Here is an 18369-nt window from a genome sequence, read left to right as displayed (position 1 = left end):
CCCAAGAGTCATACTTCTGCCCGAATCTATTCAGAGGTATTAATATGTCTAAATATGCAGGTATGTACTGCTTCTGTTATCACTTTTCTTCTCTATTGGTCATGCACTTACTTTTTTATTTTATTTAGTGTCACATATATACATCAAAGTTGACCTCCTCATTAAACTCATTCCAATTTACCTCACGGACACATTCAAAACCCTTGAATGTGACCCCTAAAGGTCAGGGCATCACCAAACGCACGTCATCGTCTGAGAACCATGAAATAAATCATTCTAATCCATCCAATAATTAAAAAGTTATTGACTGACCCAAACGACGTGCAACCAGATCTGTAGTTTCGGAGAGAAAAAGCTCAGTGTTGGCCGTCCCTCTCTCTCGGAAACGATCTCTGCACGGCGGGACGTCAATCAAGCGACAGCCGTTGACGCGCACGTGCGTTCCCTGGTGAGACGCACACGGCGAGACACACAAAAATACACACAAAAACACGATAGTTTGTTTGTTGTTGTTGAATTTGAAGCGCGCGCTACACACATAACGCTAGCAACAGTCTCGAGCGCGGTGGGTTTGTATATTTACATTTTTAGCATATTGTGTATGACGGCTTTGAAAATAGACGTAAAAGACACACAACTTTAACCGGAAACTGTACCCGCTTACTGGAACTGTGAGTTTTTCTGTTTCTATTACTCTTTATTTATGTATTTTTAGTAGGTTATAGACAGTTTGAACTCCTCATGGCGAGTTCCCAATGTTATTGGGCTAGCTGTGCTAGCTAGAAGATTAGCCTAAACATAACTGTAGCGCTATACTGCATGTAATTATATTGTTATGCTATTTTGCCATGTGTTTTAATATGAAATGACCTAAATGCTAATGGTTAAGTGGTCACAGCTGGTCAGAGGTCAGTGCATGGATGACCTTGAACCTATGGGAACCCAAGCTAAGATATATATATATATATATATATATATATATATATATATATATATATATATATATATATATGTATGTATGTATATATATATATGTTTTTGTCATTATCAGTCTGTTTTAGGTGTAGTTTCTGGTCGGTCACATATAATATAGTTTTCTCTTCTTTCCAGTATAATCGTGAGAGCTTCCAGGATGTTTCCAGCCCGTGGCTCATGCCGTGGAGTGTCTTTCGCTCAAATGAAGAATGAACCCCAGACCGACTCCTACAAACCTCCAGCGACCTTGAATAGTCCCGTCAAGGACGATTTCGCCCCCCAACAAGGGAAAAAGACATTTAAAAACCGTGAGTTTGCGTGAATGCTGCTCAACTATGAGGTTGTATAAAATATGTAAAGGTGTACATTTTTAATCTGCCTACTTTTCTCATCCCACCAACGAAGGCAATGCTTATTATTATAAGACACCATCGTCACCTCAAATTGTGATCGACAAATACACTCAAGGCGAGACTGATGCCGTGTCTGTGCTCCATCAGCTCGCCCAGATATTGCAGTTCCACCTGGAAATAAAGGAGACGGTGACTACAGGTATAGTGAAGCTTGTGAACCCACTTCAGGGACCGCTTGGTTGTTACTGTCAGGTTTTATACATTTGCATGTGTTCAAATACTAATCTGGGTCTAGCTCGTTATTGCAGTAATTTATTTTAGAACGGAAGCAAACTATTGTTTTTACTATTGATGAATTTGCCAGTTATTTTCTTTTTTTTTTTTTTTTTAATAAAGAATAAATAGTGAAAAGCCCCCTCACAAATTCTTAGAGCCCAGGGAGTCTTAGTGCTGTCTGAACAACATTGCAGTACCAAAGGGGTTCAGTTTACGATCATAAAAAGACAAGAAAAAGCAGCAGACTCTCCCAATTGAGAAGCTAAAACTCAAGTAAGGTTTAGCAGATTGTGTCCAATACACAGTAAAATACTTAGATCAGAAAGATCATTTATTTTTTACTTGACAGTTTCCATCCTAGTGTGTAAAAGTCTTCTTTTTTTTCATCCCAAAAAACCCTACAAATGCCGATTTCACTCAGTGGCGTATTTCACTGCTCGAAGGCCGTAGCCAGTTTGGTTAAGCATGAAATCTGACTGGTGGCTGATTGTGAAAAGTCACATCCACAGCTCAGGATTTGCCTTCATTCAATTTTTTGACTCTTGTTTCTTCAGGCAACATATCCGGGTTTTATTTTGCCTTCTGTGTGGTGGTCGATGGGGTCGAGTACACGACCGGCATGGGGATAACGAAGAAGGCGGCTCGGCTCAAAGCGGCGCAGCTCGCTCTGCCGGACCTTCTGCCCACCTTGGAGGGCCTGAAGTCTTCTCTCCCAGAAGCATCAGGTTAGGATCTAATGTTCATCGAAGTATATCGTGTTTCTGTAGCAGGCCAGAGGATTCCTCCAGTATTGGCTACGACAACGTTATAGTATATGTCATTGTAACGTGCTGAGCCCAAAATGATTTTGATGCCCAAAGAGGAAAAAAGTAAATTCCCGCTCACACTTTATCACCTCTGCGTTGATTTAATCAGAACATGTCAACATTTTGGTCACAGGGAACCTTTCTCAACACAAAGCAGCATCATAAAGTCACACCGTGCTTAAATACAGCGCATGATTGCATGATAGTCCACAGCTGTGCTGGAAGTGGGTCACTCAGGTATTCCTCTTCTGTCGGATCACTCAACATCCACAGGTTGACATTTAAACGTACACCAAAACACGTTTCTGGCTTTTTTAAAAATATTTTTAAAAAAAAACAGTTGGACATCAACCAACTCTGAAATAGTGAATCTAAAACATCCACTGTTGCTCTGAAGAATTCACCACGTTTCCAAATTTTGTGCTAGAAAGTTTAAAACTGATTTTAAAGGCCAGCAAGAGACTGTGATGAAACGTTTTTTTTTATTATTTCAGTATTTCATTAAACAAGTAAAGGTAACATCAGGCTCAGCAGCTGAGTCGGTCTTAATTTCACTCCCACACTGCTCATGACAAACCTCCATCACAGCTGTGGATGATCATGTAATTATGGACTATATTAAAGCACTTTGTCACTTCATGATTGTTGATAAGTCTTTTGAAAGGACGCGTCGACTCTTTTCTTTCATAAATGAATGTGCAGGTGATAAGTGTGTGCAGGTATTGACCACTTTCTTTGAGATTTGGGAGGGATTTAATTCCCAGCGTGTTGCCTTCTACCCCTCAAATTCTAATTTCTGACAAAGGAAAATTCAGAAACGTGTCGTGACATGGAGGTTTCTTGCAACATTTAAGACATTGTTGACCGTGAAATCATGAAAGAAGAGAAGTAAATGAGAGGATTTCTGAAAGTAAATATTTCTGAAATATATATATATTTCTGAAAGTGTGTGTGTGTGTATATATATATATATATATATAAAAAAAAAATGTGTGTCACCTTTTATTCATACTGGATTGATTGGCTGAGCATGCAGGTTCTTGTACAAAAACACCCTGTTAACAGTTACAATGAGAAATAATATGAAGACAATAGAGACTCAGACCTAACAGAATAAGGCGTAATAAACGTGATACAATAAACTTGATTTAAGCAGTTACAGGCGGGTCGAGGAAGAATATTGAAAATGGTCAGCAATGACTTAGAACAATAAATAACTATAAAAGTAAAGTTTAGTATTGTTTAAAGTGGCTCATCTTATTTATTTTTCCATGACTGTTTCCCTCCTCCCCTAGATGTCCCTCCACCACTGCCGGTAAAAGAGGAGCGCTCCATCCCTCATCTACATCCCCAGAGAGCCATTCACGGTAATTCTGGATATCTATATGACTCTCATTCTCGAGATGGCAAATATTCGGACGGTGTCTCTTCTTTTTGTTCTGTTCGCTCAGTACTCTCTCTCTCTCTCTCTCTCTTAAATGAAACGATGAAGTTTAAGTGCGGACATTCGGCTAATTTTAAGGGTTTGATGCGTCTGAGTAGTAACCTGTTTGGACTGAGGTCAGGTGACCGACTTGTTTGGCCTCAATTACTCATTGGGTCGTCTTGAATGAAGCAAAAGGGGGAAGTGCATACTGTGATTTACACGTCTCCGTATATACCTCTCTCATAGTGGTGTTTACAGTGACTTCAGTTAAAGCCCCGTTGAGTTTATTTCTTTACCTTTTTCTTGCTTTTCAGAAAGGACGAGTTCCGTCAACCACCAGATCCCACACGCCGTCAGGGATCAGCTCACCAAACTGATGAACAGCCACCCGGAGTTCTCTCCGTGCGCGGGCTCCACGGCAGCGTTCATCATTCAGACCTGTAAGTGAGCGCTCGCCCCGGCCGGAGGACATCACGGTTGTGTGGTTGAATCATTTTAATGTACACTGCTGCCATTTATCTATTCGTCATCTTGTACAGACGAGGAAAAAATAGAAAATATTGACTTTCTGTCAACTCGAATTAGCCTGTAAATAGTCTACTGGCAAAGTTTTGTGCAGAATAATTTAGACTTCACATACTTACAAGGGCAAATAACATTTAAGAAAATGTTATTTGGGCTATTCAGTACAATTACAAGGCAAATATCTTTGATGTTAGATTTTTTATAAATAAGTAACAAATAAGCCTCAAGCACACAACAATAATTCATAGGAGTTAAATCAGCCCTGCAGAAGATGGACTTGAGCTTTACAAAAGTACTATTCATTGCAGTTTGTGCAACGGTACTTTGTCGACTGCATCACGTATAATAAATCTGACGGCAGATATAAAGTAAATGTCATCCCAATTACCTGTGTAATAACTCTTCTCTCTCCAGCCGGCGGATGGGAGGTGGTCGCTCTGGGAACGGGGACCTTCAACACCAAAGAGAGCGCCTCGTCGAGTGGACGCATCGTGCACGATTCACACGGAGTGGTGAATGCAAGGAGATCCCTTATGAGGCGAGTGGCAGCCCGTGTGGTCACACGGGTGGCACATTTAATGAATGCGTCTCACGTACCCCCGGGAGTTCCAGGAGTGAGAACCACTGCCCTAAGGGAACATATTGTTTTTCATCTGCTGTTTTTAGATCAGCGACTTAAGAATATACATCTAATCTGATTGGTCAAGTCTTGTCTGTAGTCGACTGATCATCAAATCATGTCTTTCTTCTTCTTGCTCATTGATCCTGTTGCTGATGCTTTTACTATGTTTCTATAGATACATATAGCTTAATATGTATCTATAGAAACATAGTAAAAGCATCATTTATTGGGTGTGTGTGAGCTGAAAACGGCTGTTACATGCGGCCTAGTGCTCGTTCTTATGCGTGTATTAATAAATGTCGAAATGTCGGCCTATTCTCGGAGTCTGAAAAAGCCTTGTTGTTCTTTATACATGATTAATCATCCTTTTTTGTCATTACCACATTTTCACGTCACTGTGATGATTTGACTGATTTTTATTGCCGGTTGATTCAGGCTCCTTGGATCGAATAGTCGACTATTCTGGGTCACCTTTTAAGTTAGGTTAGTGCGTTAGCTTTAAGATTAAGTTACAATATTGTTTTGTTAATATTTCCCTTTTTAGAATGTGTGAATTTTGCCACTTTGAAGGTTCTCGCACTCAATCCTTCTAGCTATATTATAGATTGTTTGGATTGTTCGTAGGAGAAGACGTGATGACCTCATTTCCCTTTTTTATCCGTGTGGGTCTCCACCTCTCGACGCTGTCGCTGCACGTATTACAGCTGTCCCGTCATAATGAGCAACTCTCCTGCCGTACTCTCAGGTTTCTGTACCGGCACCTACTGATGTTCTTCAGCGAGACGGACAAACTGACGGAGAAGTCCGTCTTCCAGCGCAGCAGCAGCAGCGGCCTCCTCAGCCTGAAGAGCGGCGTCACCCTCCACCTCTACGTGAACCAGATGCCGAAGGGTGCCGTTCAGATCCCAAGTTCCAAGCTGTGAGTGTTCTCTTTGTTTATTTTTAATTTTAATAAAAATTGCGCTTCTCAATCACACAAAATCAGATGTTTTCAAATCTTATTTGGGTCCTAAATCCGAAACGAGTCAGCTTTGTTTTTGCAAAGTCTGTTCAGTCATATTGGAACTTCAACGTCTTTGTCTCTGCACCCACAGTTTCCAGCAACCGCTGATTCTCGGAATTCTCTCAATCTCGTTATCTTTTTTTTTTTTTTTTGCCGTCCACTGCACATCACATTTTAAATGAAACTCTAACCGCGTACTTCACTTGCCTTTTTTTATTTTTGTTATTTTTCTGCGCATGCGGCCAATTTCAGACCTGTTCACACCGGAATTTAATATTGAGGACATTTTAAAAACGAATGTGCTCAATAAATTCAGCAATAAATCCGGGTCGAGCGCTAAAGCTTCCAGCGTGAACGCAGCCTTTAACGGCAACGCAATGCCAATTCTGGGTGACGTTGCAGCAATAATGTTTGCATTAGTGCAATGATTTCAAATGCTTTTCCTCATTTCTGTGCTGTATTTTTAGGCGCCTGAACCCGCTCTCCATTGCGGCATGGCAAGTCAACAACGAGTTCAGCCTGCACCTGTCAGTGGAAGGAAAGGTGGGACGCTGTTCCTCTCTCATCGGGGGGGATGTTGCATCACTTAGTTTTAATACGTACAGCTTTGCAACTGTTTACCTGCACCGTCGCTGCATAACTACACGTTGATTTTCTCGTTCAAGGTGTTCTCAGTTTTCTCGGCAGCCTTTGATAACTCCGCCTCCAAGGTGGTCAGCATGTCCGCCACAGACAAGCTCACTCAGTGGCAGGTGCTCGGGTACCAGGGGGCCTTGCTCAGCCACTTCATCGAGCCCATCTACGTCGAAAGCATCCTCGTAGGTGAGTCAACGAGTCAAGAAGGACATTAGGACAACTTGATTAGTATTATCAGGGTTTTTCAGGGCTACATTTTCCGAATCCTGACCTGGTGATGCCTTCAATGCATCACCACCAAGTGCACATGCAACAGGGGAATCCCTCCAGGGGTCAAACAATGACATTATAGTGATAGATTATTCATTTGTGCTGGTAACCTGATCTGAGAAAAGTAGTAGTTTCCTAGTTCATTGAAGACTTTGGTGGTTGCTTTGTCAAAACGGCTCATTTTTAGTTTGATTGTTTCAGATCTCTATCTAGAGTCCGTAGGGGAAGTCAGATAAATAACATGGCAGGAAATTGTCGTCAGCTCAGTACCTGCTCTCTGCTCGCAATGATGCCAAAACACAATGCAAGAGTTGTTTTCAGTTGCTTTAGAATGGGATTGCATTAAATTGCTGGTCGTAATTTTGTCTGTAGAAGTAGCGAGGAGCCGGCGTTGTCACAGAAGTTTAAAAAAGTAGCTGCAACTGAGTGATGCAATCGGACAGCCCCACGCTTGTCGTGCAAACAGTCGATCTAAAAATAGCCCCTGAGGTAAGACGGCATACAATCTGTGTGTTCAGGGTGGCGGATGTATGCAGCCATTAGATTTTAAGATGCTTGCTCATGCACGGAAGACAACAAATTCCCCAACATCAACATCCTCTGTTTGACAAAAGAGCATGACAACAAGTGTAAAAATATCCTATATAAGTTTCCAACAGTGATGGATATTATTTTCCATGTTGACTCTTCTCCTCTTTTCATAATCATAATGGCTCTATGACCCACATAATCTATAAGAGAGGGAAATTCCAAAGTTGGTTGTATTGTAAATGTGTGAACGCCCACGGGATTGATTGAATTTATTTGTGACTGTGGTCGCGAGCGCTGCTCGGTGACACCATCGGGTCAGTTTCAGACACGCACAACAAAAGCACAAAATTGGAAACCGACTGCTGGAACATGCACTGCTTGACAGATACCTGCCGTTCTTTGAACAGTTGAAACCTCGCATCTCATTTCCTGACTGACTGCACCGGCATCACCTCTGGCCTACAGAGAACCCGTTTTCATTTCCACAATCCCCGACACAAAGATGCTCCCCGCCGTTTCATTTCGCAGTTTGATGCAATGAGGAACGAGCGAGTTCTGCATTCAGTTCAGAAGCTGACGTTCCACATATAAAACACGAGATTGGCCAGACGTAACACCACAAAGACCATGTTGACACTTTTTTTTTTTTTAACATGAGATCACACGTAGACGGCGCTTGGGCGAGTGTGAACGCTCGGTGGTTCGATCCCTCAAACCACTCGCCATGTTGGTCTGAGACGCATTTGACCGCATATCTTCTGTGAAGTTCACACTGGTGTAGGGCTGCAAGTCAAAATATTCAAATAAAACATCTACTGCAATGCAAACAAATTAATACAAGTTTTTTTTCTCAGTCCTCATGTCGTAAAAACGGCATCAAAGCCCGGCCTCTCCTTTTTATTTCATCTCCAGTTGGTTCTTGAATCCAGGGTTCTTACTGTCATGGAAAACCTGGAAAAGTCATGGAATATTAAAATGGTTATTTCCATGGTCATGGAAATTTGGTTAAAAGTCATGGAAAAGCATTGGTCAAAATGTGTATGAACCCTGTGAATCTTCTGAGGTGAACCGGTCCACAACGTCGGAACCTTTGTGAATCCCTAAAGAGAAAAAGGGTGCAGCAAATATCAAGGAATAGACCCAGTCTGCTTTTTAATTTTGTATGTCAATATTCCACAATCCCCCAAGTTGCAGAACGAGTTTATCTTGCGTTGGTATTTGCTAAAAGACATACATTTTTGTGTCGTCTCACAGGTGACATTGGCTGCAGCGACGTCCGTGGCATGAAGATCTCTGTGAGCGAGCGCGTGGAGGGGATCACCTCCCAGCTGCCCATGTTCTACTGCATGATGAGGCCGCACATCAGCCTGGTCCCCGCCGTGGCCGCCAACAGCGCCGACGAATGCCGGTTGACCTACGGCATCAACTGGAGCGAAGGCGACTGCTCCCTGGAGGTGGTGGACGGCCTGGAGGGCAAGACCACAGAGGAGTAAGAAGGATTCACCGTTTAGCTATTCAGTTGTACTGCCTGGCAACTAGTTTGTTTCTGGTGGTTTTCCATTTTAAAACTTTTTCATTTTGTACATTGGGGTACTTGCCATACTCAAACTCACCAAATTTGGCACACTTGTCAGGCTCGGTGAAAATAGCCATCTGATATAGGCGTCATATTTGTGTTTTAACACAAATGATTTGCTCTCTAGCGCCCCCTAGAGGTTGGACCCCGTCGACGCCCCTCACCCAAAATGTCCGATTGACTTGAAAATATTCACACGTGTCCGTCTCCACCTGCTCTACAAAAAAAGGCTCTCAGACCCCTAAACTCTGCCTTCTTAGATTTTCCGCCATTTTTAATTTTGTGAAAAACACATTCTTGTGATTTTCCTCCTACACGCTTGTTCCGATTCATACCAAACTTGCTGTGGATCACGATTGGAGCTGCATCGTCAACATTGAATTAAAAGAGTTTTGATATCTCACTGTGTTCAGGAGATGCGGACCAATGAACCTCTTTGGGGCGTGTCTTTTCTTTCTGCGTTTCTTTAACACCGATTCTCTCGTGGTAGGTCTCCCTTTAAGAGCGGCCCCGCTCTCGCCAGCCGCCTGTGCAAAGCAGCGATGCTGCACCGCTTCAAGCTGGTGGCCAAAGAGGCCAAGAGGGCGGACCTGCTGGCCACGAGCTCCTACAGGGAAGCCAAGGTAACAACCCCCCACACCTCCGTGTAAACGTTGACCACAGTAACACTTGTATTTCAAACTTAACCCAACACACTTTACATGTGGTCTAATCCTCCGTTTTCAGCCAGGCATCGCGTCTTAATTTCACTTCTTCGTTTGATATTTAAAATGGACTTTGTGAAGATCGTTGTGCACATTTGCTTGAGGACAAAGTTCTCTGTGAGAACCGTTGTGACTCGTGTTGCCGTCTGTTGCCATTTTGTCACTGAAGCGGATGGCGAAGCCGTACCAGGAGGCCAAGAGCGTGCTGCGGGCGTACCTGCTGCAGCAGGGCTTCGGCCCCTGGCTGGTCAAGCTTTCTGTTCGCGAGGACTTCAGCATGTGAATAAACCCCCCAAAAAATAATAAATCAACATTCCAGAAGGTCATTTTAGGTGCTTTTTTTGTTGTTGTTGTGTTTGTGAAGTCATGTCGATGACTTTTGACCTTCAGGGTTGGCGCTGATTTTTGTACTGGGAGTACAAATGCTAAATATTTGTATAAAATAGCCAGTACAGGAAAACGACTTGTGTTCTTGCCCCCTACGAGCCTTTATCTGGGTAATAGTTCTGCTTTCTGCAGTTATTTTATGTATATGCTTTGTACCTGGTCTATTTACATTGTTCTGTTTTAAAATGGTATCGCATGCTATTGTGTCTGAGTGGAAACGGCCATGTAGAATATAGGACAACTTTTGAATGTCACCTCTATGTAAGTTCTGATTGTTGGAAGAAAGGGAATTGTGTTTTTATCGCTTGGTTGAAAAATTCTGTTTTTAGTTCATATTCAGTGATTTGACTCCACCCTGGATACTGAACAGTGTGTGATTTTTGAGCCTTGGTTTTCCACAATGCTCTAATATATACTGTATCAATAAAATAAGTCTAAGCTCAAATGACGATGTTCAGTACATGTTTATTTTGCAGAAATACACCGCTCTTCTAACAGCAGACAAAGGAGAGCAGCGCCCTTCTCTGCTCAGGTAGACGTTGCTCCACCATATCTTCACATAGACAATAGCTGTCTGTTGCCACTTCAATGCTCTGCATGCCGTCTATTGCGCCTTTAAAGGTCAGAGCCGACCACTTGTGGCGTACTATCCCAAATCCACCAAAAACTATAGAAGATATTATAATAAAAAAACCTGAATGGTAAAAACACACAGCATATTTTGTACTTTACTCGTCACTTTGTTGTATTTCAAACGTCTTAGTCTCTCGTGCCCATCGTGTGATACATCCGGGACGTTATCTGTTGTCTTCATCCATATTGACAGATTTTGTGTATTTTTCTGATTTGATCAAAAAGTCAAAAGTCTGCTTTATTGTCAATTCAATGTGCAAACATGCAGAAGATTTGAATATACATTCCTCGCCTGTCCAACATAAAGTGAATACAGATAATAATAATAAAGTGCAAATGGGTAAAAAAAGAACATTTAGACAAGCAATGTATAATATTTAGGTTACATAAAAACATGTATTTATGCTCTAAACACAGGTGCCGCAATGCAGGTACAGGGGCGGGGCTTAGGTCTGTCAATCACAGTGACGGACAAAGGTTAATCTCCAAAAACTGCATTTGGGTTTTACGATGAAGCTTTCAGACAAAAGTGATTTAGACATGACCGGAAACTATCAGTGTGTCATACTTTTATTTACTAATCACAGAATACTGCAACAGATGCGTCGGTCACTAGAAACTCTACTAGGAAACTAAAACTTTCATGAAAGATGTACAATAATTCTGCATCCAACAAGTACCGGACATATTTTCAATTTTCCCAAATCTCTTTTGTTTGATTTAAAAAAAAAAAAAGACCTCTCAGTTACAATGGTAACAATTTGGCGACACATTTCCAGATTCTGAATGTTGGCAGTGATGAGCGCGTTTGAGCTCGGACAGGAAATGTTTGTTCAATGAGTTGATGCCACTAATGCCCTTGTTGGTGTGTTTCCTTTTTGTTATTTTGGGGTAGTATGAAGTACTTCCTTAGCATCTGTACGTGGGCTATAATGCGGTTAAGTCAACTGTAATCAGAACTTTGTCACAAACTCACAATGACAACATGTAAGACCTATTTAAAAATGATTCAATCTAGGCTTTTCCATGTGCTGATTTCTCATCTTTTGGGGGGCATTCTATTATGAAGTGTCCCCTGCCGATCCCCATATTTCCACTGTAAGAGCACAGACTGTGTTATGCAAAGATCTGGCTGCTTGTCACTGGATTCAAACTGGTTGACCCCCCTCTCCCTCCATGTTGCTGCAATAGTTGATATTTCTGACTTTGTTGATACATATACGCATGCAGGAAATGCTTTGGTTTCCTGTGTTTGCGACGCAGTGGATCTTTTGCTCTTATAAGTGTTGAGCGCTCTTGTGAATGGACTGGTGTGTTTACTTCCTACTGGTTTGGGCAACGGATGGGATTACCAGTGCGTTCAGGGAACTTGTGTCCAAGGATCAAGGCTTTCAGTTGTATGTAGAGCTCCAGGTTTCATACTTGTTTTTTATTTTCTTGGATTTTATTGCATCACTTACAACTTTTGACTTGTGATGTTTCTGCTGATGTTGATGTCTGACACGTATGTGTTGTTGGTTTTCCTGCATTCATTGAGAATGCAGTGGGAAAACCTGCATGGCAGCACATGGACCAAGTAGTACACATGTTATACTAAAACATGTATGAAGGCACTGCATGTACATCGCCCTCCTTCCTGCTGCAGCCGGTACATCATTGTAAATATGTTATGTTGGAAATCCCTTTGGTTGCTTTTCATTTAGAAGTGAAATTGTTTGTCTTGAGTGAAGTCTTCCAAAAATCCCCCTTTCCATCTGTCCATTTGTAACTTTTACTGAATGTTGTGTGCATGTGTCTGTTGACCTTTCTGCACCAACCCACATACTTTTAGTATTGTGATCTTCGGCTGAATCTGAATGTTCTACGTGCAATTTAAATTCTGCCTAATCGATTGTGGCTTGTAGACTATTTAATGTTGTCACTAAAAATGTAAGTTTAAAGGTTGTTACTATTAGTAATTGTTTATGTTTTAGGTGGGGTGTTGTCTAATGTCAAACAGAAGCAGATGCGTCGAGTGTAAAGTATGTGTGAGCGCCCATCGGCCACCGAGGCGATACTAGTAGGTTTAGAGATAAACAGGATGTGCAACTCTCTTGATGTGGTTACAAAGTGAAAACATTTGAGACCCAGGCTCTTAGGCTGAGGTGCTGTGCAGAAGGATGTGTGATGTGTGCTGCGTTCTTGTAAATTGTGGGTCAATTGGGGCCACTGCGTGGCTTTTAATTTGAGTAAAATATGCTAAATATTTCAATAAAAGATCAACTAAATGACATCAAGGCTCCCATCACTCTGAAATTGTGACATGATGAGCCACAAAATGTTTTTTTTCCGTGATAATGGTGGTTTTAAATATGGAAAGATCCCACTTATGGAAAGAAAAAGCAGTAACTATCCATGGCATAAATTAGTGCTCAGTGTTTTTTGGGGAAGGTGACCGTCACCTATGCCACCTTTTGCATATGATACAAATACTTTTCTATGATTCTTTTGATGTACTTTTTAAAAGTAATATTATCTTTTTTTTGGCAGTAAAACTCTGAAAATGATATATAATATGATGCCTCGTCTCCTTGGGATTTCTTATGCCGTTTGTGCTCAAACTCAGCAACGTGCAGGATTCATGGGGTTAAAACTACACGTGCAATGAACATGAAGCTACATTTTGTCTTCTAAAGACGGGACTTGAAACCATGCAATGAAAAGAAAAGATTCCTGCATTGGTCCATTGGTTGGTCGATGCATGAGGTTCACATGACCTCACCTACAGAGTTTTAGATGACACAATCTACAAAACTTAACCCTGAAGGTGGCAGATCGGAAAACTCTCATGAATAGTTTCATTGATTTATCTTTTTTGTTTTGGAACCCACAGACAAAGAATGGCAGTGTGGTGATATGAGTTCTTGTTGAATATTATAGCACAAGGCATGCCTAAACTTTGCATCTACACTGTCCTTCATAATCATCAAATGTAAACGTTTTCCTCACCATCAAAAGTATTCCAGCAATACATTTAAGCTATGAAAATAAATGGGTCAAATAAATGAAAACTGTAGTCATGTTAATGATTATGGGGACCTAAAAGCATTGCTCTTTCAGATGAGATCGAAGAGTGGAGATGTGGGTGTTGGTTGGCTGACCTGACAACTATAAAGTTTAACTGATGTTTTAAAATGATGCTGTCTTAAAACGGCTAACGTGCCAACATTGGAAAACAGCTGAGCAATGTGGTACTGTGCAGAATCTGTATTTGTTCTTAAAATGACTGGACCGTGAATACGTCACTGACTTTCCATTCTCCAACTTCTTGTGGACGGCTTGATGGCTGCTTCATAACGTTGAGGAAACTCAGCCTCTAGAGACCGTTCGTCCTCGCCCACCAGGGAAAATCTGTCTCTGAAGGCTCTTCACCCACTTGGAGCAGGACGGAATATTTATTAATTAAATATAATATATTTAAATAAAAAGTTGGAATTGATTTGTGGAGGCAGAGAACTACCAGGATCCTTGAGTCCCAGAGAAGTCTCCTTTTCGTGAAATACTCTCTTGTAGACCGTTATGCAGTATATATGTTTAGGGCTTTTATTGTGAAAGGTAAGAACACAGAGTGGATCTGTTCTGCTCTGAAGGTTAAAAGGAGTAATGAAAGTTTTTGGTTCGTACCACAGAGCCTTTCCTGTTGTACAATATAGATACACACAGCGTTGTGAATAACGATGACATCAATGTTGGTAATCCAGTTGACATTTTTATGCAATTCCTAAGAGCAATAATATAGTCTACATAATTTATGCACATTCTTAATGGCAATACAGAAACTTTAAGATAACATTTTATTAAGTTATATCATCAGGTTTAGAGCAACGAGATACATTATATACGATAAATAATAAATATATAATAAATAGAAAATCAGAGCTTACGTCAAATACATCCTCATTGTTGGAAATTGATTGAGAACTTTTAACATTTTACAGCAGTTTCTTGTAAAAAGTACAGAGAATATATTATGTAATTGTAGAAATATAGGATTATTAATATGTAGTAAAACAAAATACATTCAGAATAAATAGTTACCTTATCTCCACATTGCAATGACTTGGTTACAAGACTAAATATTTTACAGTAGCGTTACGAATCAGAGGATGGTTTATAATCAGATATCCCTGAGATCACTCCTGTGTGGACGTTGATCGATGGCATTAAAATCCTTGAAACACCTCGGATATGCTCTCAAAGTCCGCCTGCTTCAGAACCAATGGCCGGTCACGTCATCCCACACTACTAAAAGATCAGATGGCCATTTTTGGGGTGGGGGAATTTAAGGAGTCAATATGTTCGAGCTCCAGTAAAGATGACACCTCTCCCACAAAGTCCCAGAAAGACTCGGGCCACCTCTCGCAGGCACACTCGCTGGAGGCCGTCAGCGCCTGGGGAGAGGAAGGCGAGTTAGTTCAGTCCACTGCAGAGTACATTTACAATCAGCTGGCACTTTGCTTTGGCGTAGAAATACTCACTTGGCCGTTATCCGACCGGTCTTTGATCAGAAGTTCCAAGAATTCAACGGTTTCGTCCACGTATTTTTTGGGATCTTCGCATTCCACATTGACTGTCCCGTTAAATTCCCTCCTCACGCAGTCCAGCGCCGTAGTAATGCATTGTTTCTGTGAGAGAGATGGAGGGAGAGGTGTTTACGCTTCCTTTTACCACTGCGACTGAGGCAGACTTGTGGCTGCACGGGGAGAAGTCAGCCACTCGCAGCTGTCACAGCTGTGTGAAGTAGCAACACCTGCGAGCTCACTTCCTGTACTAGAGAACCTTTACATGTGGTTTATGCAAGTTCATCTCAACCCTGACACTTCAGCTTCTTTGATGTTGGCGTAGTACCCAAAATTACTTTCTTTGTTCTTGACATAGTATTCGCAAGCTGATCAATCAATCATTATCATCGTATTTTCATACAGTGTGTGTGTATATAAAATATATATATATATATATACACACACACACACATATTGCATTTCATCATTAATTGAGAAGTTTCTAGGAATGCCACGTTGTATTCCAAAACGATACAAAATGTAGCCGTACCTCCACATTTCTCGGCGCATAGAAAGTCGAATCCTCTGGCTGTGTGAACAAGAAAACATTGCATCGTATTAGCAACTGGCAGACACTTGGCAAACGCAGCATGGAAGTACATTCGGCTTAAATTGACTTACACATGTGACATGCTTCCTCAATAAGACGGCACGGAAGTCAGACATGTGGAGAGATTTCGCCAGAAGGCAACCAGAGAGAAATATCCAAAAGGCGATCGTAATGAAGTACCCCATCTTCAGCTTCAGGGCTCGTCAGTGTGACATGCAGGTTGTCTGGTGGAGGTGTTGTGTTGGTTTGCTTATCACCCCCCACCCCACTGTGCAGTTTATATATCTGTCAGGGTGGAAAGGGTGGGCCGAGTTAGTTGTATGTCGCCTAATGCATACGCCGTTGTTTTTTCCTTTTTAGATGACTCTTGGAATTATTTTTTTTTCTCACCGTGCTACTACAGCATGGTAAAATCCCTCAAGTAGCCTATTGGAGCACAGCATTCAACTTCAAGCCCTTATGAAAGTAGGTTGGCTGTTTCTAGTTTGTGGTGCAAAGGGTTTTTCTCTCTCTTTTTTTTTTTTTTTTTTTTTTTTTTTTTTTTTTTTTTTTATAGATAGATTTATACTTTATTCATCCCCAAGGGGAAATTAGTTTGTCACACTAGCAAGCACAGTTACATAGACACAAAAATCAGAAATGAATATATACAACAAAGCTGCAGAGCGTATTCATTTAGGAAATTAAAAAATAATAAAAATGCAAAGTATGTGAAGTGTATATAAGTACATACAGTGACTAACAAAACAACGAAAGCGGTGCAAAGGGTATTGATGTTTAATCAATTGACGGATTTATCATAAATATATATTTGTGTGCATGTTTCTGTCGTGATCTGACACTTCATTAAATGATAGCTTGTCCAGCTACAGCATCTCAACTATCTGTCTTGTATGTGCGTCACAAAGACACAAGGCACCGCTCACTGAGGAGCAGAGATGCAGAGATGATGACTGATGCTGGGCCGCTGTGTGCAGCAGGAGTTTGGTTTAAGATGCTGGTTTTTAGTTTTTGTGTGATCTCATCTGCTGGTTTAGTTCCATTATTATTCTGCTAAGTGGCTATAGATACATTTTTGCTTTAATGCAATTAATTGCTCACTTTCACGATGCAGTTTTGGATTTAAAAAAAATCTTTTTTTTGGCACAAAGCCCTGGAAAACACAAGGCAATGTGTCCCCTGCAGTATTGCTAACTATTTCCCATTGAAAGTAACTGGCACTACTTCCAAAAGTTGCCAGATGATGTCATACACTCATTTGCATATCAGCGTCATCTTCAGGCCTTTGCATAAAACTTAGTTGTGAAGAAGAGAGGGAATGTATTTTGAATATATTTCTTGCTTGTTGTTGTGGTTGACTCTTGAGGAAACCACTTGGAAACACTTTCGGGAGGATCTGTTGCCTCTTTAATGTCTTTTTTCAGACTAGAGTTCAGAGGAAGAAGAGGACAAGCGAAAAAAAGTAATAAGAGTACAAGAAAAGACAATATGTGTTTTAAAAAAACAAGGAAATAAAGTGTACAAATCACAAAATATATATATATATATATATATATATATATATATATATATATATATATATATATATATATATATATATATATATATATATATATATATATATATATTAAAAAAAATCCGGGAAAATATCTGTAACCAGATAATTAAAATACTGTTCCACGCCTGCTCATAATTTGACATAGAAACGGGCCCTGAAGTAATTCATCATGATGTGATCAGTGGATAATTATCACTCGCCACAGTCAGTGGGTAATATTCGCCACAGTTTCCTCGACGTGGAGGTAAGAACAGCTTTTAGTTCCGATAGGGGAAATGTTCCCAATGAGACTCATTATAAAAACAGCATACATTAGTGAACATCTTTCCTCCACCAGATATGCATTTAGCTATACTCTAGTGCTGTAAGCGTATCGTTTATTAAATGTGTTGAGCAGTTAAATGCTGGTCTTGTGCATGTTTTACCTCCGTCCTTTTGGTCAAAGTGCATATTCAAGTGTGTGTGCGTGTGCGTGCGTGCGCGTGCGTGCGTGTGCAACTGTAACATTTAAAGTATCAAGCTAGTTTAATAACAAAGGTGTTGTGATATACGTTTCAAATCCATGATGGTATGAGAAATCAACTAGTTAAGATCACCCATTACCCAAGTTACAGTCGGAAGATGACCTTCAGAGGTCAGCTATCCGTTTTGTATATTCTTTTTTTATCTCCACATTATCAGATGGATGCGTTTTATACTGGGACTCCTCACAGTCGTTCACATAAAGTGTGAAAGGACGCAGCCTTTTCATGTCAGGACTTTATATTCATCCACAAGTGTTGGTTGTATGTGCCTGTGTCAGGCAGCTTAAAGGGATGTGGCGCCCACAAAATGATGGATAGCGGAGGCTTCTCTTTTTAAATGGTTTACCCACAACCAAAGGGAAGTCTTTGGTTTGCACAATGACAGAGAAAGTGACAAAAAAACATGTGGACCA

The 18369-nt window shown here is 40.9% G+C and overlaps 1 protein-coding gene across 1 annotated transcript; it reads left to right on the top strand.

Moving 5' to 3' along the window:
- Window positions 1-1177: 1177 nt before the first annotated feature.
- On the top strand, window positions 1178-9986 carry adad1 (adenosine deaminase domain containing 1 (testis-specific); the record flags this gene model as incomplete). The annotated part of the gene is made up of 12 exons (XM_079228578.1): window positions 1178-1283; window positions 1381-1527; window positions 2159-2329; window positions 3706-3777; window positions 4151-4276; window positions 4776-4899; window positions 5729-5902; window positions 6454-6529; window positions 6652-6808; window positions 8678-8912; window positions 9490-9622; window positions 9873-9986. The coding sequence occupies 12 exons, from the start codon at window positions 1178-1180 to the stop codon at window positions 9984-9986; spliced, it is 1635 nt and encodes a 544-aa protein (XP_079084704.1).
- Between the last annotated feature and the right edge of the window lie 8383 nt (window positions 9987-18369).

Source organism: Taurulus bubalis (assembly GCF_910589615.1).
Source record: "Taurulus bubalis genome assembly, chromosome: 13".
NCBI lineage: Eukaryota > Metazoa > Chordata > Actinopteri > Perciformes > Cottidae > Taurulus > Taurulus bubalis.
The sequence above is the reverse complement of the archived record's forward strand: the minus strand, read 5'-3'. Positions and strand labels throughout refer to the sequence as shown.